This window comes from Phlebotomus argentipes, unplaced genomic scaffold (genome assembly GCF_947086385.1).
Source record: "Phlebotomus argentipes unplaced genomic scaffold, Phlebotomus argentipes genome assembly scaffold_18, whole genome shotgun sequence".
Lineage (NCBI taxonomy): Eukaryota > Metazoa > Arthropoda > Insecta > Diptera > Psychodidae > Phlebotomus > Phlebotomus argentipes.
Window position 1 is genome coordinate 14,915,232 of NW_026776177.1, and position 25,355 is coordinate 14,940,586.

General features: G+C 42.1%; 2 protein-coding genes across 3 annotated transcripts; both read left to right on the forward strand.

The window, feature by feature from the left end:
* Window positions 1-474: 474 nt before the first annotated feature.
* On the forward strand, window positions 475-20,784 carry LOC132260745 (phospholipid-transporting ATPase VB). 2 transcript variants are annotated; one of them, XM_059759062.1, is made up of 9 exons: window positions 475-707; window positions 4,510-5,740; window positions 14,377-14,737; window positions 15,539-16,617; window positions 16,856-18,074; window positions 18,136-18,522; window positions 18,622-18,809; window positions 19,534-19,674; window positions 20,043-20,784. In XM_059759062.1, exons 2-9 carry the CDS (start codon window positions 4,770-4,772, stop codon window positions 20,089-20,091), a joined length of 4,395 nt encoding a protein of 1,464 aa, XP_059615045.1. In that variant the 5' UTR covers window positions 475-707; window positions 4,510-4,769; the 3' UTR covers window positions 20,092-20,784. The 2 variants fall into 2 exon arrangements, with proteins under 2 accessions (XP_059615045.1, XP_059615046.1); XM_059759063.1 differs by having other exon boundaries at window positions 19,534-19,619.
* A 76-nt stretch (window positions 20,785-20,860) lies between these two features.
* On the forward strand, window positions 20,861-24,554 carry LOC132259317 (protein RCC2 homolog). The gene is made up of 3 exons (XM_059756890.1): window positions 20,861-20,950; window positions 21,430-21,780; window positions 22,649-24,554. The coding sequence occupies exons 2-3, from the start codon at window positions 21,445-21,447 to the stop codon at window positions 23,762-23,764; spliced, it is 1,452 nt and encodes a 483-aa protein (XP_059612873.1). The 5' UTR covers window positions 20,861-20,950; window positions 21,430-21,444; the 3' UTR covers window positions 23,765-24,554.
* Window positions 24,555-25,355: the final 801 nt, after the last annotated feature.

A 25,355-nucleotide genomic window follows, 5' to 3' on the forward strand; every position in this document is an offset into this window, starting at 1 on the left:
TCTGGGATGCTTCCTCAAATTGAAAAGTGATAGACCCATTTTCTGTGTAGTACAATCGCTTGATACAATTTTTCACAAGTTCTTCTCAGCTTTTCTCTGCTCTCGATGCGGTATCCGTGAATTTTGACAGAGACTGCTCAACTTCCCAATTGTGAATCACTCCCATATCCTTTGAGAAGTGTCCATGGACAAATCCAATGAGTTGTATACACAATGAAAACGAACTTTTATGCGAAGAACTATGAGAAATGTGGAAACTTTCATTTATTCTCAACTCCCAAGAACGGATTTTACAAAAGAATCAAACATTGCTAGTCAAAAATAACGTAAACGGCGTAAAGTGTGTAAAATAAAATACGCGCATGTGTAATTTATTAGTGTCCCAGAGCGATCAGCGCCACCGTGAGGCTGAACTGCGAAGCGGCGTTTTCTCTCTCTCTCGCTCGCGTGAGCGGAGTGGAATTGTTCAGTTTGCAAGACGTGTTCAGCGGGAGCAGTTATTTATTTTTCTATCTGCCTTTTTGAGACAAAAAACGACTTTCTCAGTGCCAGTGGTGAGCGCCCACAGTGATTTGATAATCCTACGTGTCCCATTGAGAGTGGCAGTGTTGCGGAATTCTGTGGCCGGAAAGTGCGTGCGAAAGTGCTGGATTAATGCTGCATCTCTGAGGATAATTGCTGCGAGAAGAGGAGCTTCATTGGGACAGGTAATCTCTCGAGTGGCATCAATGGCCCCAGATTGAGAAAGGGAATTGCCACGAAGCACGCTTCGCTCTCCCCGCGGCCTGTCCTACGCGACACCCCACGGAAACTGTCACGTCACCAAGAATTCGGTGGGGTTTTCCTCCAGATTACCGAGATCCGCGATCAGAGTCGAGCAGCTTGCTCAGATTCTCACGCAGATTGGCAGAGACAAGGGGCTATTTTTAAATTCACAGTTCACAGCACGGTCTCTCGCGCATTCCCACAGTGTCTCTGGGAGGCCCACGAGTTGCAGGGAATGAGGTTACTTAGAAGATTCTCAGGAACTGGCGTTCTCCTTGCCAAAACAGTGAATAGACCAAATGGATGCACCGCGCGAGAGACGGAAATTTCCGCTCGTGAATGAAAAGAGAGTGTCGAAAACGCTGTGACGAATGTGGGTCAGTTTTGTTTATCCGGCTTCAGAAATTGACCTGGCAAAAAGTCTTCAGAACGACGATTAGAGTCTTAGCCTCTATCTGCACTCCGTCGGCCAATGGTCGATTCCGCAAGTGATCGAGATTCCCGGAATCCGGGAAGCAAATAGTAATTTTCATTGCGGGTCTCCAGATAAGCCGTAATGATAAGACCCGAGGCGAGCATGGGACTGATTCCCGCAAATTCCGCCCATTTACCTGTCTGCTGGCCGAAGAACCTGGAAGTTCAAATCACTGAAGCTCGGCTAGATGAAATGAGAGATAATTCTGTGTGGTTTTTGCAACCTCTTAAGTTGAAGCAGCCAAAGTGATTAAATGAAAGCTTTTAGATAATCGCAATTGAAATCGTATCTGTTTATGTCAGACCTCTAGAGAGCGCAATAAACTTTGTGATGCTGTAAACTTGTATAAAAATTGTAGGAACAAATATTCAGTTGGTTATATATAGGTTGTAATCATTAGTTTATGGTTTCGACAGAGATTTTTTTTTCTAGGTTTATGTCGCACATAAACTTGGGACTACAAGAAATTGGGATTCTCAACTGAGAATATATATCCGAATCTGAATGTCAATGTCTGGAAAACTTGATTTTCGATATACTAACCAAATTAAATTTATTAAACTACTTAATTTAATACATAGTTTCAGAGATCAAAATGCTGTTCAGATGAATATATTAACTTATCTCTTGGTGAGCAAGGGTTTGCCTAGAATTTGGGTCAATTCTAATCACTCTGTGTGATATTGCGCTACTGAATTGTTTTTTTCCTGCTTCTTTCACACTGTTGGAAATTGTGCTAATTTTTCTCGGAGAAAGATTTTCCATCAGGATGATTGTGCTAACGCGGCAATAGTTTTCAAGCTATCTGACGAATGGGAGAGGGTTAGTCATTGATGGCCTTCTGGGCGTGCCTCGGTGCTGAGCGCTGAGGAGGATCAATTTCAGAGTGTTTGATACATTGGAAAGACAAGAATTATGGACGTGGATATTTCTTCTTATGTAGTGCCTATTTCCACACATTGCACGCTCCAATAGTTCAGCTACTGAGAAGACTGTTGCGTTTTCTGATGCGACGGATGGCTGGGCGGGTGGCGGATTGTGGGTGGGGGACTGAGTGCAGTGGAGAAAAAATCGAATAGAATTGAAAGTGAAATTAATTGGATTCAAATGCGCGCATCACACAAGTGAAAGTGTGATGGAATCGCACGGCTCTCATGCCGTTTGGCTCACATTTTCCCCACAACAGCATCTCCCTTATCAGCGCGTGTGAAGAGCTTGAATTGAGAAGAGAGGATAATTTGCCAGTGAGACCATGAACTCATCCACACACGTTTTCGCATGGGCCACCGAAGATCGTTTGTTTGCTCAGTCCAAAGTGGCCGTGCTGACGAAAGTATCAGAGCCTCATGTGTGGAGAGAGACGCAGACTCTCTGGGTGGAAAAGTAAACGCGATTGCCAACACCAAGTGAGATTACGTCAACCGCGGAGAGGGTCCGGTTTAACCACGAATCGATGGCTGAATGAGGCCATCATTCGGATGTCAAGACACACTCAATTGATGGCATTAGCTCATACTTGCGGCCCGAAAGCCGTTCCGGGGCGCACCTCAGCGCTGAGACGAAGGTGACTACCGTTCGGTGTGCGATGTGATTGAATATGTTGTATTGATTTTCTGCAATTTCCCTGATGGATAGGAAGAAAAAAAAAAAAAAATCGAGGGAGAGAGAGAAGCTTATCACACCTTTCAATCTGGACGAAAGACAAAACCGTGCGCCATGCACGCTATACTTGGGAGCTTTTGTAGCGTCTCGCAGGGTTAATTGAAGAGAAGAGCAGCGATACACACTCTCGCGGTGTTGATATTATTCCTCAAAATGGAGATATAGTTTTTGTGTGCGAAGCTTAACACTACAAAAGGCCATTGACCATAAAGTGAAAGATTCTCCATGAGTGAATTTTCTTAGAAGGCGCGCACATCTCGCGAGATGCGATGGCAAGAGCGAAGAGATGAGAAGGAGAGAAGAGATGAGCGACAATGCACGAGTTTGTATGGATGAGAACCTAAAGAATTTAATACATGCATAAACGTGAGAGCCAACAATGAAATAATGACATTCAATTTAACATCTCTCTGCCAATTCCTAATACACATTGATTCTCTGCCCTGGAAAGTCCATGAAGCGTAAAAGAGTGTATCTAATAAACTCAAGACAGCGCGTTTACAGCTGGGTGAGAGCAAAAACCCCGGAATTTTCAATTGAATTCTCTCTGGTCATTCATCTGGCGGACCAGACGAGAGATATAGAAAATTTATATGTACTCCACTGACCTTTCTCTAATTGCGAACCAATACCATCGCGGATTGGCTGGGAGGGAAGGTAGAAAATTGCACTCTATGTAAATATGTTTCATTTCATTGTGTAATATTTATTTTTTCCGGTCTGTATATGCGAGTTGGACGCGATGCAGGAAAGATTGCCAATGGTGGAGAGAGAGAAAGAGAGACTGCGTGAAAAAACTCAATTGAAGCAATTAAATAGCTGAAAAAAATTGTGTTTTGGGGGCAAGTTAAATTGCACTTTAACGTGTTCGTCAGTCAGGGAGAGAAAGGTATTTTCCTGTTAGTAGACCAACTCAATATAACACTAAACAGCCCTCACGATGGCACTATTAAAAAAAAATATGTTGGAAATTCATTTCTTTCACACCTATTCGGAAGTTTATACTCTCAGTGTCTTTGGTTGGGTAATAATTGAGAATTCTTGAAAAATATCGGAGGGCATTTGTATTGCAAAAGCCAGCGAATCGACAGTTTGGTTGATAAATCGTGCATATTGCATAAGATGAAAATCAGAATTTTAAAACTCCTCTTGTGGCCATTTTAGTAAAGGTATGGCAAGAGAAAGGAATAAATTTCCCATTCTGACGGTGTAAATATTCAGACATGCAGACGAAATCGTAATTTTGGTGATTTTATGGTTACAAAGGGTGAAGTTTGTTTCTGTTTAGTGCTTGTATTTTATGATAAAATATTGGGATTTCTTGACAAAGAGTTTTGTGAGGTATTTTTAAAGAAATGTTATTGTACAGAAGGCCTAGAGTTTATTTTCTCACTCTGTGTATATGTAGCGTTATTTCCGAAAGCCCCTCCCACTTGCATGCCACGCCTACATTTCCCTTTTATCTGTTATATAACAAGAAAAAAAGGATGCTGGAATAATTGGATTTTAAGAAGAAACTCAGTGGCCCGCCAAATTTTAATGAGAGAATTTCTACAGTGGAGAATTGGGAAAACTGACTAATTAATATTGTTTTTGTCCTCTTCCAGGGTGCATCAATCTGGTGCGAAGAGTGGAGAAAATAGCAGAGGAAAAGGAGGACAGCAAAGTGGCAGGAAGTGTTGTGTTAATTTGACGTGGTGGGAAAGGAATTTGTGTGCCCATTGAAGGAAGAAGGTGGAGACATAGGGTAGACTAATGAAGTGAATAATAAGCAAGTGAGTGATTGAAAATGTTCTAGAGGTGGAATTCACCGAGCGTATAGTGTGGCACTGTGTTGATTTCTGGGGCTAAATGGTGACTTGTGATCATGGGAGATTTGGAGGATTTGCGGAAAAAGCCATCGAGTCTGCCGATAAGTATCAAATCGACCGGTGGCGTACCGTTTGCATCGTCCTCCGACAGTGGCAGCAGCGACGAGTCCCAAGGATCGGTGGCCCAGCTGCCGAGTGTGGTGCGCAAGGAGCCCGAGAGGACGTACATTTTCCCAGGGGTGTCGGGAAGCGGTGGAGGCGTCGCAGGGGGCGGTAGTAGTCTGGACAGTAGCTTGGAGAGCGGCTCTCGTGGGCATGCGAGGTCAGTCAGCCATGGCGGTGGGGCCATCGCGAGCTCCTACAGTCGTCCGTCAGCCCTCAAGTCCGCCATGCGAGGACACCAGCGAGCTCTGTCCCAGGGCCAGATCATGGACTCGACGGGAGGACAAGCGACGCAGTCGGGGCACAGCCGCGTGGGCTCCAAGACGGACTTCATCCTGCCGCCGGGTCACAAGGAGGCGCTGGAGGCGAGAGATGCCACTCAATCGGCCACAAATTCCGGCCGCGGACACTCCAGACAAGCCTCCAGATCGGAGTCCATCTACACGCTGAGGCGCACGGAATTGCCGCCGTGGTGGAAGCGTTTCCTGTTTTGCCGAGATGACAAGGGGGACGATTGTGCCTTCAGGACAGTCGTGCCAAATCACACTGTGCCTCCGAAGACGCCCAAGCGAGAGCATCCCAATGGACGGCGCGTGGGCAATAAGATTCGCACCACGAAGTACACCCTGTTGTCATTCCTGCCCAAGAACCTCCTCGAGCAGTTTCACCGTGTCGCCAATTTGTACTTCATATTCATCGTGCTGCTCAACTGGTTTCCAGCCATAAACGCCTTCGGCAAGGAGATCGCCATGATACCTGTGCTCTTTGTGCTTGGCGTCACGGCCATAAAGGATCTATTTGAGGATCGACGCCGCCGATCGTCGGATCAGCGAATCAACAACACCACATGTCGCGTCTATCACGGGTGAGTTTGCACATTTTTTACGGTAGTTTCCATGCGATTTACACGAATTTGAGATCTGGATGGAACTTGTTTGGTCGCCATGTGATGCCTTTTCGGCTGGTGGCAGGTTTTTGTGTGGTGAAAAAAAAAAGACTGTAATTACTGGTGGATACATTAAATTAGGGGCTTGCGATTATCTCATTAAAATAATTGCAAAAATTGTGGATCAAAATCTATACCTTTAATTATGGAAATTTCTCTCTTAATGAATTAATGAGAATTTATTAAGCTCGAAATGGTTCTCATCACTGATTGATGAGATGCCGGCGGTTGTAATTTTGAAACACACCTAATTGATTTTCGTGGAAAAATTTGAATTTCATATTAGACCGCTGAAATATCAGCATTTACATCCTTGAATAGATAAAATTGCAGATTTTTTCACAGTTAAGCTAGAATAATGTGTGAACCATTGGTGAAATGTGAAAGTAAGAAGGGGGGAAAATTACTGATTATTTATTTATCATGTGTACTAGAAAAGTCTCGCGGGATCCTTCAACAATACCGTCGTGTGGATGTATCAATTTGGTGGAAATATTAATATTTAATCTGTGTGAAAAGTAAATGTTACAATTGTAGCTCGTCAAATGTCAAGTTCGCAGAGTGGATGAATAATGACAAGCTACTTCTACATTTATTGCTCTTTTTCCCACATCTTCATCGAACTTGAATTGGTGAATTTGGCCAAAAACTCCCTGTTCACCTCTTTCAATCACTTTGCTTTGTGGTGGCCTCACATTTCCGCGAAAACTCCTACGAGCTGTTTTTTTTCTCCTTCTCTTGAATAAATGTCTGTTATAGTATCTCCCAAGCGATGGGTATTTGCCATCGTGAAGGACAACTATTGTTATTTGGCAGCGCAGCACAAGAGTAATTTATTAATTTCGTGTAAAGTGACCGATTGTCCTCGAAATACGCACTTTTGCCTGCGTTATTTGCCGTGTGTCGTCGTAAGAATTTTGTCGTTTTTCTCCATATCTTCGCATCTGCCTTTTTTACGCAATAGTTTTCTTTCTCCTCACTTTTCGGCATAAACAAGATGAGACTTACGTGCTCTGCTTTAGGAATGTGTTCTAGCTCATTTCAATACCTCGGCTTTCAAAGTGGAAATATTTGCTGAAGACTTGCGATGATGGTGAAAAAAAAAATTATAAATTAATACCATGAAATTTTACACGTGTGCAACGGAGCGCCAGATGGTTGATATTTATCTTCTCAGCATATTGTGTATATGGACGAAATATTAGATATGATGCCCCGTGTCTTGTGACACTGTGTCTGAATATAATTTCTCCTCGATTTATTGGAAAGATTATACGTCATTTATACAGAAATAATCATTAGTCGGATGTTTCATTTCTGGCGATTAGGAAGAGTTAATGAACTCCATGCTTAATTGGTCGTCTGCAATTGAAAAGTGATGATAAATATAATAGACTTTTGTGCTGAGACCAAGAGTGGAAAGACCGTTTGCGTTCCAGTCGTCTTATTGTCGCGCACACCCCAACTTGTATGATAACGCAATTATTTTCCTCGATCAGCATATTTATTGATAAGATTGCTGATGTTGCAAAGTAGGCAATAAATTTGTCGCTGAAATCGCAAAAATGGTCAGATAAGTTAGCGCAAATGTTTACTCTAACGCCTCGATTCATGTGATCTGAGAAATTCCAGAGCTGCTATTCTTTATTCACACACAATTTTGGGTCATTCAAGTGAGATAAATGAAAGTCTTTTCACTCATTTTCCTCTGGTTTGCCTCAGTTTTTGTATAGTTTCCACATTTTTTTTCCTTTTATAAATATCGCAAAGACGAGACATTCGCGATGCGAACCATCAGCATTCGAGCGGCGGCGTGATCGTGAATATCCGGCGGAACGTGTAAAAGTGTATTTTCCCAATTATTTTCGTCAATGGAATTGTAAATAACATTATTAATGTATCACAGTCAGTAAAGTCGGAAAAGATTAGTGACAGTGAAAGAGATTGATTGGAAATTTCGGTTGGTTTTCCACTCGGCTATCGAGGGAAGCTTATCAGCTTGATAGAACACATTTTTCCACCTCTCATGATATTATTGCAAAATTATGGATTTGTTTGATTATATGCACTCAATGAGTGGGGAGTTGAACATCTGTATAGGATCGGCAAAGGGTATATTATAATGCAATATTTAAAGTGAATTAATGTGTGGTTTTTATCGTGGATAGAGAGAGGCGCGCTGTATATAAAATGACATAGTGGAAATCCTTGAAAATGCACAACCACGGTCAACCAAAGTGCCTTTAATGTAACTCTGCCGTATAAAATATTACCAAGCTTCGTACGCGGCGATTGTTGTCATTTTGTGTGGTCTTTTGCTATAGATGAAAAAAAAAGAAGACGACAATTTTAGCCATCTAAATATCCCACCTTTTAAAATACATGTCACTGTGTTATGTCTGTATTTCACTCTGCATATTAATTAAATTATATTCGCTCATTCTTATACAGCTTTCGGTGTTTAGACGTGAAATATGGTACAAAATGTAGAATGATGGTCGTAGAAAGAAGATCTGTCTGCTCAATTTTTGATGCGTTGGCAGTTTTTTTTTGCGGTCACGCATTAAAAGTGCGTGTTTGTCTCAGAAACGACTCAAACATGGAATTTTTTTAACGGAACTCGATACATGAGGAGAATATTTATTCCCTCACAATGCAGTCTTATTAATATTGCTAATCGAAAATGTTCAACGTCACAGCAAATTTGGTGTATTTACTCAAGCTAATTTCACTGTATTGACATTCAGTTTGATGACGTGATTGTTTGCTTTTTATCTGTACCTTCAGATGAGATCTTCCGAGAAACATTTGACCATGAATTGTGGTACAATCGAAAGTGGTTTGAGTGACTGTGCGGACAAAGGGTATTAGTGAGCTTTGAAAGGTCTCTCTAAAGTGAGTCACTCTGTGGTAAAATCTGCAAAATATCACAGTTTTGCCATGCAAGAAAATTTTCGGTGTTTGGCGAAATGCAAATGAATGTCGTGAATTGATTACTTAATTAATGCCAATGCTTATAGGAAGTAATTGAAATTTAAATATTCCACAGCTGTGCGGGGTTCCAATTCAGCAAAAGTGTCGTTCAATAACCGATTAAGGTCTATTTTTGTGGAATGCTTGGTGGAATGAAAATAGTTTTGAGTTGAGATGCAAGTGTTTTAGCTTGACGACATGTTATATGGCATTATAACCATTTTATTTGAACGTTCCTTCACGACAGCAGTGAAAACTCGATTTAATATGACAGAATTATAAAAATTTGTAATAACCACGTATTGTAATTTCACAATATTTATTCATTTATGGCATGTTTTGCAATTTGCACTTAATCTCGTGAGGAGAAAAATGTCAACTATTCCAGTCTTTGTTCTGAGTGTGATAACTTTCTAAACATCATATATATATATATTAGAGTCATAAAGAAGGCGAGATGAATTTCTTGTGAGGTCATTTCATTATCAATTGTTGCTGATCTAATTAGATAAATTAAAGAAATTGACCATTCGTTTGACCCAATAAATTTTTATGTCACACCTAAAATATAGACTTTTCTCGCTCTCAAGATAGCGTGAGAGAGAAGGAGAAATTAATACTTGCGACATGAGTTTGTTTGTAAGAATTTCTCAATTTTTATTGACACTGTTCTACATCTTGTCTTTCTGTGCCGATGTCTGGATGATATAGTTTGAGAAAAACATACATAAGATGGTAACGGCGAAGTTTGAAACACAATTAGCAGCAGTTGAATGATTGAAGACAGTGTTTAACGTTTTTTTTTTATATTGGGCTTTATTCCGTAAAAATGCGTAATTTATGGCATATAAAGACTTTCCTTTCCAAATGCTCCACACTTATTTAATTGCTAAATGACAGATACAGTTTCTGATACTGTATTCGCCATAGAGAACTGTAGCAGTGAATTCTTATTCAGAGACATGCGATTGTGGCAATATTCTGAGAGTGGGTCTAGGTTGCAAGTGTGGGAGACTTGTATACATTTTTAACGCGATAATGCTACGTTTGAGGTAGAACTATTCTGATTTTATCCAGTCTTGAGGTGGAGTAATACAAACATCATGTCGACTGTGAAGAGGAGTTGAGAATATGGCGTGATGATGAACTGGATGCACAATTAAATGTTTTAATAACATTTATCTGACATTTCCCATGCAACTTTCTTGTGTGGAAAATGCTGAATATGGACTTGTCTTCGCTTATTAATTTAATTGCATTGACTTTAGCTTTTATAGAGCACTTGATCAATGGCAATATTCCGTTTGATACAATTGATTCTCTCTGCATTGGTGAGGAATTAATGATTTTATGCGGAAAGGGGAAAAATTGCTTTTCTCAATGAGTTTGCAAAAGTCGTTTTGTATGTATTTAAATAGATGCGTCACTTTGCATATTGAATCAAAAGCAAAATTTATCGTCCATCACTCATTTGAATTTATGCTGGCTTCACGCCTAAAAGAAACGCCCCGTTAACTTCCAAACGATTGGAGTTTTGCTAATGTATATTTCTGGGGAAAAATTCCGGCACATTTTCTATTCTCTTATTGAAAAATCACTTCATTCTTTTCGAGGGTGTTCAAGGTATTGATAAATCGATTAGTCGCGGGAGGAAATGGGCGAGTAGTTCTGATCAATACAATTCGTGTCACGTGCACAGACTGGGAAAAGATCATAAATGTTCATTTAAACTACCGCACATTGCTTCATACAATTATGTATGTATTTATTAATTGATAAAGCGGAAACTTGGACAATTCCGTTATTCCCGATGACCTATTATGTCCGTTTCTCTCACAGCTTGAGCAATTTTCTCTTGACTATCTGTCTGTTTAGTCATTTATCACACATTGTGTTGTATTTTATGATTCTCCCACGTGTACTGGACATTAAAGTATATTAAGCTTTTGGGGAAAACCCTCGTACACACTGCAAGATGTTCCACGTCAAGTCCTTGCGCTCGTGTTGCTGCTGCACATCCATATATTAAAATTCAATAAACTAAACATTCTCTTTCAGGGTCAACCAAATGGTGGAAACTAATCGCTTCGATTTGGTTTCTGCCTTTCGCCGTCCAACTTGCTATTTGTCCCTGTGGGTGGGCTGTGTCGAGGGGGTGGGATTGGAGGGAAATCAATGAAAAAAACAACTCTCGGAACAAAATGGTGTGAGTGCCTTGATTGGATTTTGTATGACCGCGTGAGGTGAAAGAGAAAACTCGTATGCAGTGTATGAGTATGCTACTAAATTGTCACATCCCCATCATTGGTCTCTCTTTTACACTCCCAGTCCAGACATAATAACGTCAGACGGAGTGTGTAGAGATTGATAAGGTCATGGCTTTATAGTGGAGAGAAAAGAGTTCGTTGTTCACAATAATAATAAAATTCAGAGCCTTTAATATGCCTGCGGGGCCACGAAACGTGCAGAAAATGGGGAAACATTGAATGGTGTTTCATAAATTAAATTTTAATTAAAACTCTTTTGAAGACTATGAGCAAGAAGAGCGTCTCTTCTGACCCAATTTCCAGGATTTTCATTGACTTTCAAGACTATGGCTGAGATGTTATTCCATATAAATTGCCATTTCAACACTTTTCCGATCAATTGAAGCATTCAATTCAATTCTGACGCATTCGCCGACATATAAGAGCACACTATCCAATTGATATTGTGACATAAGCCAGCATTTTTTCGCACTGTCTCGCTTTTTTTTAATGTTGTAAAGAAATCGACAGAGAGTCGGTGAAAAAGAGAAAATTAATTTACCGGGAAATCTTGCATAAGACTGCTTTAAATTTCAATGTATCGAAGTGACATTTTCACAGTCGTGGAAAAATGATGACTGCAGAAATGTAATTGCAAATTCCATTTACATTATTGTAAATTGAAATCGTCGACATTGATTTAAGTCAATGCAAGTGGGGTTTAAGGGTAAGCAAGAAGATTTTTTTTCTCCGTATCGATCGTGAAAATGTCATTAGGCCATTCAGAAATGATTCATGTTGTAAATACTGTCGAGGCGAGTGAGGGAAAAAGTATTTGATTCATGCAATGATGTTTGTACAATCTCTCTCCAAGTGTCTTTTTCACTTCAGAGTCTTGAGTTGTGGAATTTTTTTTAGTGGTAATTTTATACGGAAGGATTTTTTATGCTCAATCGACAGGTGAAGGTTGAATGAATTTCATTATACTGAAACACGCAGAGTTGAAAGTCAAGGGCTCACAACTTTCAGGTAGATAAAGCTGTGATAGAGTCTAACATGAATCGGTTTGAGGCACTTGAGCTTTAAGGGGGGTGGTTGACCTTAGATCGGTGGCCATCAGGGCGAGTGTCTCATTATGGTAAAATATTCACCCCATTACCGTCACATTAATCAATTTTCTCATTGGCAAAGGGTTCTCGATACACAAGGAATCAACATGAATCTCAGTGCCAAGCAGGAGGAGCTTCGGTGTCCAGACAGACGTGATAACTTCCTGCCGTCGTGCATACATATGTAGTTAGTGGGAGGCTTTCGTGCCACTGTGTTCTTGGAGTAGTTTTCTAGTAAACGCCCAAATGGCTTCAGCTGCTAACACAATTAATAATAAATAAACATTGGTTTTTCTGCCACAAGAGGGAAGAAGAAGAAAAACATGAGAAGGGGCTGAACTTGTGGGTGGTTAAGCAATTACAATGTGGAAGAATGAGTTGACACGTTCGTGATGATGTGGAATTTCCGAGAGAGAAAAATCTCATTGACAGTATCACGCATATCAACTTTCTTATCTCTGCTCAACACTTCCTTCTGCCTTCAAAACACTTTGTGGAAAATCACAAATCACGCTACTCAAACATATTTTGCGTGTCGATGGCTTTCGGGAAGTACAAAATTCCGGGGAAAATGTGAAAATTTGCAAGAAATTATGCTAAACTGGAAATAGAGTGAATATTTGATGATAGGCAGTCCATTTATGGCATCAATTTCTGCTCACAGATGAAGAAAAAAACTCAATATCATTACCATACAATTTTTCTATCTATAAAATCTATGATGAAAGCACAAACTGACGGATTTTTGCAATGCAATTGGCGATATAAATACAAATGTTCACGCTGAACTTGACCGAAATTTGCGAGTAAGAGTGCAACATGTGAAAATTATAATTCATTCGCATTGTAATTCAATTATTAATGATAATTTTCTTCAATTGACTGGACAAATGTAATGCATAGTTGCTACTTATGCAACTATGGAAGAAAAAATCTATGTACTCATGTGTACATAGAGTAATTTACGTTAAATTGCTGGAGCATTGTACAAGTAAATCACACATTATTGAGCACAGCGTGAAATGTATTGAATATGGCAATTTTGTATTGTTGTATAATAGCCAGATATCAATTTGCATTATTATACTGCATGTGATGATGTTTAGTAAATAACATTAAGAATAATCTAATAATGCATCATAAATTGTCAACATTTGACTTTACCGCATGAATACTGCAATATTAGGATTTGTCATCAAACAACTTCGGCAAAGTTATGCTTACTACATTGTATTAAAGTAAATTTTTCAGATTTCCCACATTTTCTTGCCTTGGAAGTTTAAAAGTATATCATAGAGGCATTTTGAATGTGCTTTAGTAACCGCAATTGCAATTTTCTCTCTGTAACTTCAAGGGAAAATGGGGAAAAGGCATAAAAAACGCCGCACTCACAGTGTGTTTGAACTTGAGCAAACACTCCAGTGAAAAGCATAATGCGATGTTATTGATTGCTGAACTGAATGGGTGTCCTGTTTCCGTGTTTTCCCCACATGTTCATAGCAATGTCAGGGTTGCCTCAATGCGCCTGACCATTCCCCAATGTGTTGTTCATCTTAAATGGATCAATGTCACTCACGTAACGCACAGATGACCTATATTTCCCTTTCTCCGATTTTCTCGATGAGAATGCTATCTTGCGCCATCAGTGCGGAGTGATTGAAATGATTGAAGCGAATGCCTTTTTCTTCTAATGATCCCATTCAATGGAGGCAATGAATATTTGATGCGTGTGGCTGAGATTGTGAATAACTTTGGTGAATAAATTGTAATAGAGAATCCATTATCAATTATATTGAGACAATTAGGCGTGGTCAAGATGGGGGAAATATTAAAAAATTTATAGTGACAATTTGTTAGCTCTTGATTACTATTGAGTCATTACACCTACGTGAGGTCGCTAATTGGAATGTAGCGCGATGGAATATATATTTTCCGGTGTATCTGTTCGGCGACACGCGTGTTTGGGTGGGTGAATTTTACTCAACAACCCCTCAAATATGCCCTTCACAGAGTATTACATGGTGTTTAACCACCTGTTGCTCTCTTTCAACTTTTCCATATATACATAAGTACACCCTCATTCATGAGAATTCGCCGCGATGGAATATTCATGGAAATTACTATGCGCGCTCCGAAGAGGTGCAACTTTAAAAAAAGAAGAAAAATAATCTGTAAATAATACATTAAACTGCACAGTTGAAGAGCTAATTGGTGTTTCTCTTTGCAGAGAGTCTGAGCGGTACAAGAGGATCCTGTGGCAAGATATTCGCGTGGGTGATTTGGTGCACATCTCGAATAATGAGACTGTGCCGGCGGATATCCTCCTGCTGCGCTCCAGTGATCCTCATGGTGTTTGCTACATCGACACGTGCGATTTGGATGGCGAGACGAACCTGAAGAGGAGGGAGGTTGTTCGTGGTTTTTCAGAGAAGCAGCACTGCTTCTCTGCCAGCAAATTTGTCAGTCGTGTTGAAGTTGATGCACCATCGACGAAAATTTATCGATTTCACGGTGCCATGATTCATCCTACAGGTGAACAAGTTCCTGTGTCCACGGAAAATCTCCTCTTGCGCGAGAGTCGTCTCAAGGTAACTGTTACAACATTTGTGTATCGTTGCGTTTTTCCCGCGAATTACAGGAAAAAAATACCGCCATAAATATTGACTATGGGGTTTCATTCCATATGCATCATATACAATCTCCCTGCGTGACATGTTGCTGTCCGTTACGTTTTTATTGACCATAGTAAATTGGATTTTTCGCGTCATAATTACACGTTTTCTTTGTACATATGACAGAGTGTATGAATAATATAGAGACACAGTGTGACATTATAATACTTTCCACGCTTTTTTTATGTACAACGCCCAGACTTAAGCCGATGGTTTGAGAAGTTGCGCGGGTGGGAAGACACTTCTAATTAACTCGTTAGAGCTTAGAAAAGCACTAAGAATTGACTATAGCTTGTGGTTTACCTATCAAATATCATATACTGGCTGTATTTAATCAGTGATATGAAAGATCTAATAAAGCACTCTAATATCATGTCACAGGAAAGATATTTTACAATAATGTTCTATTCTATGGCAAAAATTTGACGTTAAATTAACAAATATGATGGCACTTCCCAAAAAAAAAGAATAATGATGATGGTTCTTTTCACATTTAACATTACAATACTCTATTGTTTGGTTGAAAAGTATAAAGTGAAAGAAATCGCCCACCCTTTCGACAATTTGAAATTGAGCAATTGACATTTATTACACACTATAATGTGCAACTTTTATTGCTTTAAGCTCGTAGTTTTTTAATTGCGATCTTGTCGGTTGAGGAGATTCGAGATTTTGATGTCTTTAAAGGATCTTTTATTGTTTCTCTATCTCACACAGAATACGGACTATGCCGAAGGATTGGTGGTTTATGCTGGTCACGAGACAAAGGCTATGCTGAACAATAGCGGTCCTCGGTACAAGCGTTCGCAGCTGGAGCAGCAAATGAACATTGATGTGATTTGGTGTGTGATCATCCTTATAATACTGTGTGTTATTGGTGCTGTTGGGTGCAAAATGTGGCTGAAGTCCTTTGAGGGAATGACTGTGCCCTTCTTGCCCTTCGAAGTGAACCCGAGCTATGAGGGTCTCCTCACATTCTGGACATTTGTGATAATTCTGCAGATAATGATTCCGCTGTCGCTGTATGTGACAATTGAATTGTGCAAGATACTGCAAGTGTATCATATTCACAACAATGTGGAATTGTATGATCCGCTCACGAACAAGAGAACTGAGTGCAGAGCCATGAATATTACGGAAGAGCTGGGACAGGTGCAGTACATCTTCTCAGACAAGACAGGCACTCTCACGGAGAACAAGATGATCTTCCGACGGTGCACGGTTAATGGGATTGACTACAATCATCCGCCGAGTGAGCTTGAGAAGGATTATCTGAAGCCGGGTTCGCCTGTTCCGCCTGTGATTGCGAATTCCACTCTCTTCGAGGACATGACCGCCACTCTCGGTGATCGGGTGACGTACACGTCCAGTGCGCAGCGCATCCAGGAGTTCCTCTTAGTGCTCGCGATTTGCAACACTGTGGTTGTTAGTGTGACTCCGCATCGGGATCTGATGAACTCAAGTGGAGTGATTGAGGACGATCAGGGCTCCGTGACGATTGTACGTCCGAATGAAGGGCCACAGGCTAACAGTATTGGCGATCGATACACTCGCTTGGCAGAGTCTCGATCCATTACACCCTCTCCGCCACCGAATTCGACGCTCAAGCAGCACGTGCCTTCCTTGTCACCCATTCACAGCTCAGCTGAGTCGTCGCCGGTGAGCGAGAGTCCAACCAAGATTCATCGGCAGATGCCAGTGAGTCCCACGATGAGAGCAAAGTCTATCATCACGTCCAAAATCAATGCCATATCCTCAGTGCTGAGGAACAAGAATTCTAGTCGGAATATAGACAAGTGAGTAGCACAGTGGCCTCAATCCACTGATAATGATGTTCGGGAGGTGTTAATTGAATTCACGATGAAAATTCTCCTTCACTGGCTTTTCAGTGTTATCTAATTATCAAATTGTTACATTTGGAAAGTAAATCCCTGACCTAATTTTGGCACTTCTCGCGCGAAAATGTGCAATACGTAAAAGTTGACTTGAATGAGTAACACAAACATGAATGGTTTTTTTTTCTCGCCTCTCCAGTAGGTCACAAATTTCACCGTTGAGGAATCAACAGTCGTCACAACAGTCACCATCCAACGGGCGGCCAATCTTTGAGGCTGAGAGCCCTGATGAGCTGGCTCTAGTCAATGCTGCATTCACATACGACTGCGGCCTGATCAATCGTAGTCCCAACCATGTGTTGGCCAACGTTCCGGCGGCGGGAGTGGCGGAGTTTGATGTGCTGAAGGTGCTGCCATTTGACTCGTCGAGGAAGTGTATGTCAGTAATTGTGCGGCGGACTGGGACGCAGGAGATTGTGCTGTACACGAAGGGAGCGGACAGTTCGGTGATGTCATGCCTGACGCCGTGCTCTCCGGACTCCGTGGAGGGCCATCTGAGAGAGAAGACCCAGCAGCAGCTGGATTTGTACGCCCGGCAGGGATTGCGAGTGCTGGTGATGGCGAAGAGAGTGCTCTCGCCGGTGGAGTACGCCGACTGGGCGGCCAGACACAAGGAGTGCGAGATGACGATGGAGAATCGCGAGAAGAGGGTGCGCGACTCGTTTGTGGGGATCGAAAAGAATCTGACACTGCTGGGTGCCACGGGGATTGAGGATCGCTTGCAAGACGGTGTGCCGGAGACGCTGTCGTCTCTCCTGTCGGCGGGCATTGTGATCTGGGTGTTGACGGGTGATAAGCCAGAAACTGCCATAAATGTGGCGTACTCGGCGAAGCTATTCAATCCACAAATGGAACTGCTAAGACTGACTGCCCGTTCGCGGGATGCCGCCGAGACGTCCATCATGTTCTATCTGTCAGAGATTGAGAGATCCTTCACGGAGGGTCCGAGTGGGAGTCGCGCCAAGGCGAGGGCTCTCGTTGTGGATGGCAAGACGCTAACTTTTATCCTGGATCTGAGGTCCAATTTGACGAAACCCTTTCTGAAGCTGACCAAATATTGTGCCTCCGTGCTGTGCTGTCGATCCACGCCGCTGCAGAAGGCCTTCCTGGTGAAAGTGGTGAAGGAGGAGTTGCAAATGAGGACGCTCGCCATTGGGGATGGCGCCAATGATGTCTCCATGATTCAAATGGCCGATGTTGGGGTGGGAATATCGGGCCAGGAGGGCATGCAAGCCGTGATGGCGTCAGATTTCACACTATCACGCTTCCGGTTGCTGGAGAACCTCCTCCTTGTCCATGGATTTTGGTGTTACGACCGCCTGGCCAGGATGATTTTGTACTTTTTCTACAAAAATGCGGTAATTTACTCAGTCGAAGGCTAATGAAGCAATGTGCTAATGAATTTTGTCTCTGTTTCAGACATTTGTCTTTCTCATCTTCTGGTATCAACTCTTCTGCGGCTTCTCCGGTGCCGTGATGATCGACCAGATGTACCTCATGCTGTACAATTTGGTGTTCACGTCGCTGCCGCCACTGGCCATTGGTGTCTATGACAAGTGCGTGCCCGAGGATCTGCTCTTCAGTCGGCCACAATTGTATCGATATGGACGGCTAGGGAAGGCCTATAAACCGCACACCTTCTGGCTGGTGATGCTGGAGTCCCTGTACCAGAGTCTGGTGATATTCTTCATCGCCGAAGCCACGTATTGGGACTCGGACATTGGGATATGGCAATTTGGCGCCACGATTGCCACTTCAAGTCTCATCACGATGCTCCTCCACTGTGCCATAGAGATTAAGTCTTGGGTAAGAGAAATTTATGTGCTCTGGCCGGCCATTTGAGAGATTTTGCATGATGGTGGGCGAGGCTGAGAGCATTTATTTGAACCATTATTCTATTTTCAGACAATTCTACATGTGCTGTCTATAGCGATTAGTCTGGGGGCATTTTATGTGTTTTCAATTTTCTACAATTCCGTGTGTGTCTCCTGCCTCGGCCTTCCCTCCAGCTATTGGGTAATTCAGACCAGCATGAGTACATCAACTTACTGGTTAATATCACTCCTTACGGCCGTCTTGGCAGTGCTCCCAAAGTAAGTCATTTATCTTCTCACGCAGTTCTCCTACATTCTTTTCTCCTCCCAATCGAACCATGAGATTTTCCTTGATCGAAAATACGCGATTCCAGTGGACTTGCAAGGCGTCAATTGAATTCACGAAAATAATGTATTTCTCAAGGTTAATCCATAAGTTCAGTTTTTGACTTACAAAATTTTTAATGCGGTTTTGTGTGCCGACTGGAAAATCCGCTTTAAGCCAGAAATACATGAGGTCAATAGAGAAAATTCCACATTCGACCATTTCAATTTTTGTGCACAGCTTGTTCTCTTGCTGCTGTTTGTTGAAGAAATATTTCTCAATTATCACCGAAAATGTTACCAATCTGGCTATTTAACTTTAATTCTTTGCAGTGATTTCTGATTTGTGATTGCTCAGCACTTTATTACGGGGAAAATAACACATGAAAGTGGTTTATTGGAAATGAATGAGGCAAATTGTTTTGACAAACTGTCTTTAATACACTTGAAATGTCGCAAAGTTGATTTGTAAGCTATGTTGAGGAAGGAAACAATCGAATTATCTTGTAATTTAATTTTGGGTCAAGATTTTAGCTTCAAAATCAAATTATAAATGGCTTAAAATCCATCACTTTGAAGACGCAGCGATCAGATATTTCATTTGCGCATTTCCTAACTTTATGTAAGACTTGTTTGGCAAACTATTAACCTATTTTTCTATCTTATCTTCTCAATCCAGTTACACAATTCGGACGTTTGTGGCAACTCTGTGGCCAGATGGTGGAACGAAGGCAATTCTGCAGAAGCGCCGAAATGAACGAAGAGGTGAAGATTTACTTGTCGCTTGGTCCAGATCAACATCTGCCTCGTCTATTTACAGGTACAACTAGCGACAAACAACATGACCTTTGGATTTTTACAGTTTCCTTATTTTCTCATTTAATATTCACTTATTTTTTACCTTTTCGTCGCAAATATCATGCATTTAATGTAGAGTGGAATTTTGCTGAGAGGAATTTTTTTTTCATGGTTTTTATTGAGCTTTTTGCCAGTTTAATTTCCCTATTATTCAATTTTTGTTGTTTAACGCTTTTTTCACCTCTAAATTGACGAGACAGGTAAGTAGACACCGCTTTTCCTAACAATTGTTTTTTTTACGTTGAACCGTTAGTTCATCTTATGCGTGTTGAGTAATTCTCGTTGGGGTTTCATCGCTGTTTGACGCTTTCTTTCTCACTTTCTCCGCAGAACCTCTGATTATGGGACTAAGCATCAGATTGTGAAGACGATAAGCTGAGAATGGCGAACGAAGAGGACGTTGTGTTTTCCGGGATGGCGCCAGAGCGGCAGGAGAGTGACATCTCCATCGAGGCGGAATGTCCGGCGTGTGAAGCCTTCGGTGGAATTCATTGAAATCAATGGGACGCGAGAAATGTGACTGAATGCGATCAATGATTCGGAAGAGGCCTTAGAAGAGAATTTGCCAACGTATCAGCTGCGAAGGGTTAGAGAAAATGTATTTTTTAGGATTTCTTTCTATTTAACTGACGAGGACATTTCTTGAATACTTGCTATGGCTGTGATTTGAAGCATAATGATTTATCAAATGTTAAAAGTTACACATCCTCATGTTGCATGTAAAATTGTATAGAGAAAAATAACTAATCATGTGCAGAAATGCAAGTATATTTGTACCCCTGTTAAATGGGACCATATATTTTTGAGAGGAAGCATGCAAAAATGCGGAATATTCTAAAGAAAAGCAAAGAGGAACGCGCGTGAGGAATGAAATCATGTTGAGGAAGAAAATTTACAACAAATCCTTGGGATGCTCCGAGAGTTTATTGACATGTTTTGAATTGATTTTCGCAAAAGAGTAAAAAGTGAGACAATTTTATGAGTGTGTAAATATGCGATGTATGTAAATAGCTGAGGAATAAATTGTAGATATTTGTAGAAATGATGCAATGAAATATATTTATTGTTGAATAGATGAATGAATCATAGTGGTGTGTTTTGAAAAGCGCGCGTCCCAGGCGTTTGTCCCAATTGCGGTGGGACAGTTGACGGCTGCGGTGGCTTCGCATTTCACAGTGTATTCCCCGGTTCGTTGTGTGTTTTCTGTGAAGGAGTGATTTTCTAGGAGATAAACTGAGGTAAATATACCCAGGAGGGCATCATCCTGGCCAGGGAGTGACTAGTTACAAGGTGGGGCTGGGATTTTGCCTGGGGCTGGGCGCTGGACGGCGCTTTGAGGGATTTGAGTCTGAGCGAGGCTGTGTGCCATTGTGAGCATTCCCAGTGCAATTAGCACGGATCAGTCGCTGCCGGAGACTCCTGGGCGTCTGGATGCACCACTGAGGGGCAGAATGGGGCGGCCGAAGGGCCCCGGGGCTTCGCCGTCTGCTGCGGCGTCGGGAGGAGCGCTTTTTGTCCGTCTGTCTGTGCTATGCGAAGAAGGTATAGAGGTGAATGATTTTTTGCGCTATGCTGAGGACACCACTACACCTTCACGAGCGCGCCTGTGAAGAACAACACAGAGGAATTAACAGCGCATCCAGAGAAAATCCCAAGCGACAGTGGCAGATGGTGAAATCTCTTTGTTAATGCCCTTCCCTTTCCCTCTTGCGCGCAGACTTCCGCACTCGCCATGTCGTCCAAGCGAAAGTCTGAGCCCACCAAGAGGACCGTGAAGCGCCCCAAGAAGCGCCAGGACGGCGACTTCGAGTCCGACTTCAGCGACAGCAGCGAGGGCCTGGACGGCGCGAACCAGAACCAGCCCGTGGAGGTGCTCATCCCCAGCGACCAGTTCGAGCCCACGGTGAAGCTGCCGGCGGAGCTGCTGCAGACGCTGGACAAGGAGCCCGGCCAGCTCATGATCGCCGGCTTCGTGACATGGGACCTCACGGGGCGTCGAGACACGAAGAACAAGACGCTGAAGGTGCGCCCCAATCTCTACGTCTTTCATCGCTTCACCAAGGAGAAGGTAAGAGCGAGAGATGTTCACTCACGTTCGTGGGTCAATGTACTCGAGATCACAACACATCAACTCCACCTGAAACGTTTCGCTGAGCACTCTGGCAGAGGTGGAAAACTCATGAGCGGTTTTTGGGATTTTCCAAGAATCGATGTGCTGCGTGAGAATCACTTTAGTGGGCATAAACACTTGGGCAAACATTTGATTGGGAAGAAAGTGCAAAATGCATTTTGCTTTTTCACTCTTTGCTCACAAAGGTGCCAATGACCGAGTGTTCATTTAAGCTTATCGCATTTTCTAATACATGCTGAATTGACGATTTCTGGTAATTAATTCCTTCACAGTTGAAGACTCTAAAATCAATTTAGCCCATGATTTCAACGTCATGTTTATCGTCCTTGAACATCGCAATTCGCTTGTATTTGATTTTTCCCCCGCGAAAAATGCATAGTCTGGCATTTTTCGCTATTTGTGCAATGCGAAATATGCGTAAAATTTTTCCAAGTGTTTGCGCGTTAACCAAAAACTCGCTATTTGGTTCACTTTAATGTGCATAATGCAAGCATTTATAGTAAATATTGATGCTACTTCAGCTATTTTGCAAATGAACGGAAAGCAGGGGTAGAAAATTCCCTTCCAAATATCCAATTAAAACATGATTTCAATCTCACTGTCTATATAACAGTTGATTAAATTGAATTGTTCATTGCTCAAAAATGCCCTTCTGTGCTCATCTCATTTATGCAAATTGTTCACAAAATTTCCATTTGCGCGCTATTCTAACACTTCGTCACCTCGTAGTCCGTTTCCCGGGGTTGAATAATACATATTTCAGTGAATTTGAATAACAAATCCTCCCATTCCCTCCGCATTGCAGTATCGCTTGGCGGTGAGCGGCTGTGCTGCTGCACACTCAATTCTGATAAACATGGATCGCAAGGCTCTGGCCATCGGCCGCAATCAGTTCAATCAGCTGGGACTGCCGGACACGAAAAGCTATGAGAAGCCGACGCTGATACCGGCGCTGGAGAATATGAACGTCATCTCGGCGGCGTGCGGCAGGAATCACACGCTCTTCCTCACCGACACGGGCACTGTGTATGCGTGCGGGGACAACAAGAGTGGCCAATGTGGCATCGGAAGCATTGCCGCCGTTGTGGCGAAGCCCACGCGCATCAACTATCAGGGTCCGCCGATTGTGAAGGTGGCGTGCGGCGCGGAGTACTCCGTGATCCTGGACATCAAGGGCAATCTGCACACGTTCGGGCTGCCGGAGTATGGACAGCTGGGACACAATACGGACGGTAAGTACTTCATGACCAACACAAAGATGTCCTTCCACTTCGAGATGTCGCCCAAACGGATCGTGCTGTACATTGAAAAGTCCAAAGATGGTCACGTCACACCGATTGACAATGTGCAAATTGTGGACTTCTCCTGTGGCTACAACCACACGGTGGCAATTGACACGCAGAAGAGGGCCTACAGCTGGGGCTTCGGCGGCCTGGGGCGCCTTGGGCACGCCGAACAGAAGGACGAGATGGTGCCACGCCTCATTAAGCTGTTCGATAGCCAGAATCGCGGAGTGCGCAATGTGTACTGTGGCTCGTCGTTCAGTCTTGCCGTGAATGACATCGGAGTGCTGTTCTTGTTCGGGCAGAACAAGAGGACTGGCGAGGCGAATATGTATCCGAAGCCCGTGCAGGATCTCGCCGGGTGGAACATCACGAGCATCGGCACCAGCTACACGTCCATCGTCATCTCGGCTGACGACAGCCTCATCGCTTGGGGCTCGTCGCCGACGTTCGGCGAGTTGGGCCTCGGAGATCTGCAGAAGTCCTCGAGCACACCCAGAGAGGTGTCACGCCTGGAGGGCATGAAGATCCCACAGGTGACGATGGGCTATTCGCACACTATGCTCCTGGTCAACACGGAGCACGAGCTCACGCGTGAAAAGTACGAAAAGCAGCCTGAGTTCGATGTCGATGATTAGGCCTGATGACAGGCATTTCCACCCACGTATACTCGATTGGCTTGGAAGGACTCTCACACACACACACCTCATAATCAAGTAAGAATCACATAATGTCTCTGTGAATACAAAGGAAAAGAAATCTCTATATAATGTATAAGGAAGATTAGAACAAAGAACGGAGGCGATACGAAGGCTGATATGTGAGATTGAGGTATACTTACACATTAGGAGTATTTATGCTCTCCTCCAAGAAGTGGCATTATCTTCGTAACTCATTTCATTTCACATTCACACTTTTGTTTCCTCTGGTGCGTTTTTCTTTGCGACTTTTGAATCTCACTGAGAGCCAAATATCTATCCGAGAGCGTGCAGCTGAGCATCAAAATAGCCCATTTCGGCCGGCTTTAGATTTATATTAAATATTTGTGGAGATTCTCTTAACGAACAATATACTTTATCTTTGTACTTTGAATTTTATATTTAATGTATTTAATCATGATGACACTTAAAATGAAGGAGGAGAATTTGGCAAAGTAAAAAAAAATCATATTAGTGTTTCTTAGGGATTTACATATAGCATGAGATGAAAAATAAAAGTAAAATACAGTTTTTTTGGTAAGTATTTGTAGTGAGAAAGAAGAATGTGACTTATGTTGAAGGAGTTTGCTAATCGATTGATGGGGAAAGAGGAGTTTTAGAGAGAACGAAAGGACTGCCTCCTTGATATAATTTTGCACACCTTTTATCTTCCTTGGTATTTGACGATATAATGAACCTTTCTTATGTAATCACACCCAAAAAAAAACAATAAAGAAGAAATATTGCTAGAATATACATAATATAATAATACTTGTTAAATAATAGAGAGTATGACAAAATAATAATGAAAACAGTGAACAACAGATTAGTGATGAAAGCAGTTGATTGCAATTTATGCAAGCAGTATTCCAGAGTATATTAAATATTTTTTAATTATTTTAGAAAGCTTTTTAGTTTTGATTGTAAGAGTAACGAATTTTTTTAAGCAAAAGATTTTTAATAAAGGTATACCACAGACTAATACCGCCTTTTCTCATGCCGTATGATGAAAGCCTCACAATGGAGAGATGAGAATCTGCAGTTTTACTTTCCATGGGCGAAATTGCAATCTTGCAGTGAATGAGGAAGCTCTTCCTCATGTCGCCGGCTCTGTTAGCTGTTGTCGGACGCATTCTGGAAGACGCAAGTGCGCCTTGCGGTTAGTCTGGGACTGAGACTATCGCAGTTATTGATGCAAGAGGCGACATTTTTTAATCTGGGCACGGGAAGTCGATGTGGAGCATTTAATCGGCCTGCATATAATGCATTTTTATCTCATTTTTATCTCAACCCCATTCGAAAAGATGTTTCCAGTAAAAAGGGCCACTTTGCAATATCTAGCAACACAGAAGACACGATATTGTGCAATTGATGAGTATTTATGCTGAGACACTGCATGAATAGGAAATGGAACACACGAGATGAAATGAGATTGTAAAGCTCATTCTGTGCTCAATTCAGGCAAAGTGTTTGTAAATTGAGGCGTTTAACATAAATCGACAACTTGTAAAGGCGCATAAATTAATTTCTC

Excerpts from the sequence above, each read along its gene's own strand:
- LOC132260745 (XM_059759062.1), top strand. The coding sequence starts at position 4,770 with ATGGGAGATTTGGAGGATTTGCGGAAAAAGCCATCGAGTCTGCCGATA. Across the intron at positions 18,523-18,621 it reads CCATAGAGATTAAGTCTTGG|ACAATTCTACATGTGCTGTC; the intron begins GTAAGAGAAATT and ends TTCTATTTTCAG. Across the intron at positions 19,675-20,042 it reads TCTGCCTCGTCTATTTACAG|AACCTCTGATTATGGGACTA; the intron begins GTACAACTAGCG and ends CTTTCTCCGCAG.
- LOC132259317 (XM_059756890.1), top strand. The coding sequence starts at position 21,445 with ATGTCGTCCAAGCGAAAGTCTGAGCCCACCAAGAGGACCGTGAAGCGC. Across the intron at positions 21,781-22,648 it reads ATCGCTTCACCAAGGAGAAG|TATCGCTTGGCGGTGAGCGG; the intron begins GTAAGAGCGAGA and ends TCCGCATTGCAG.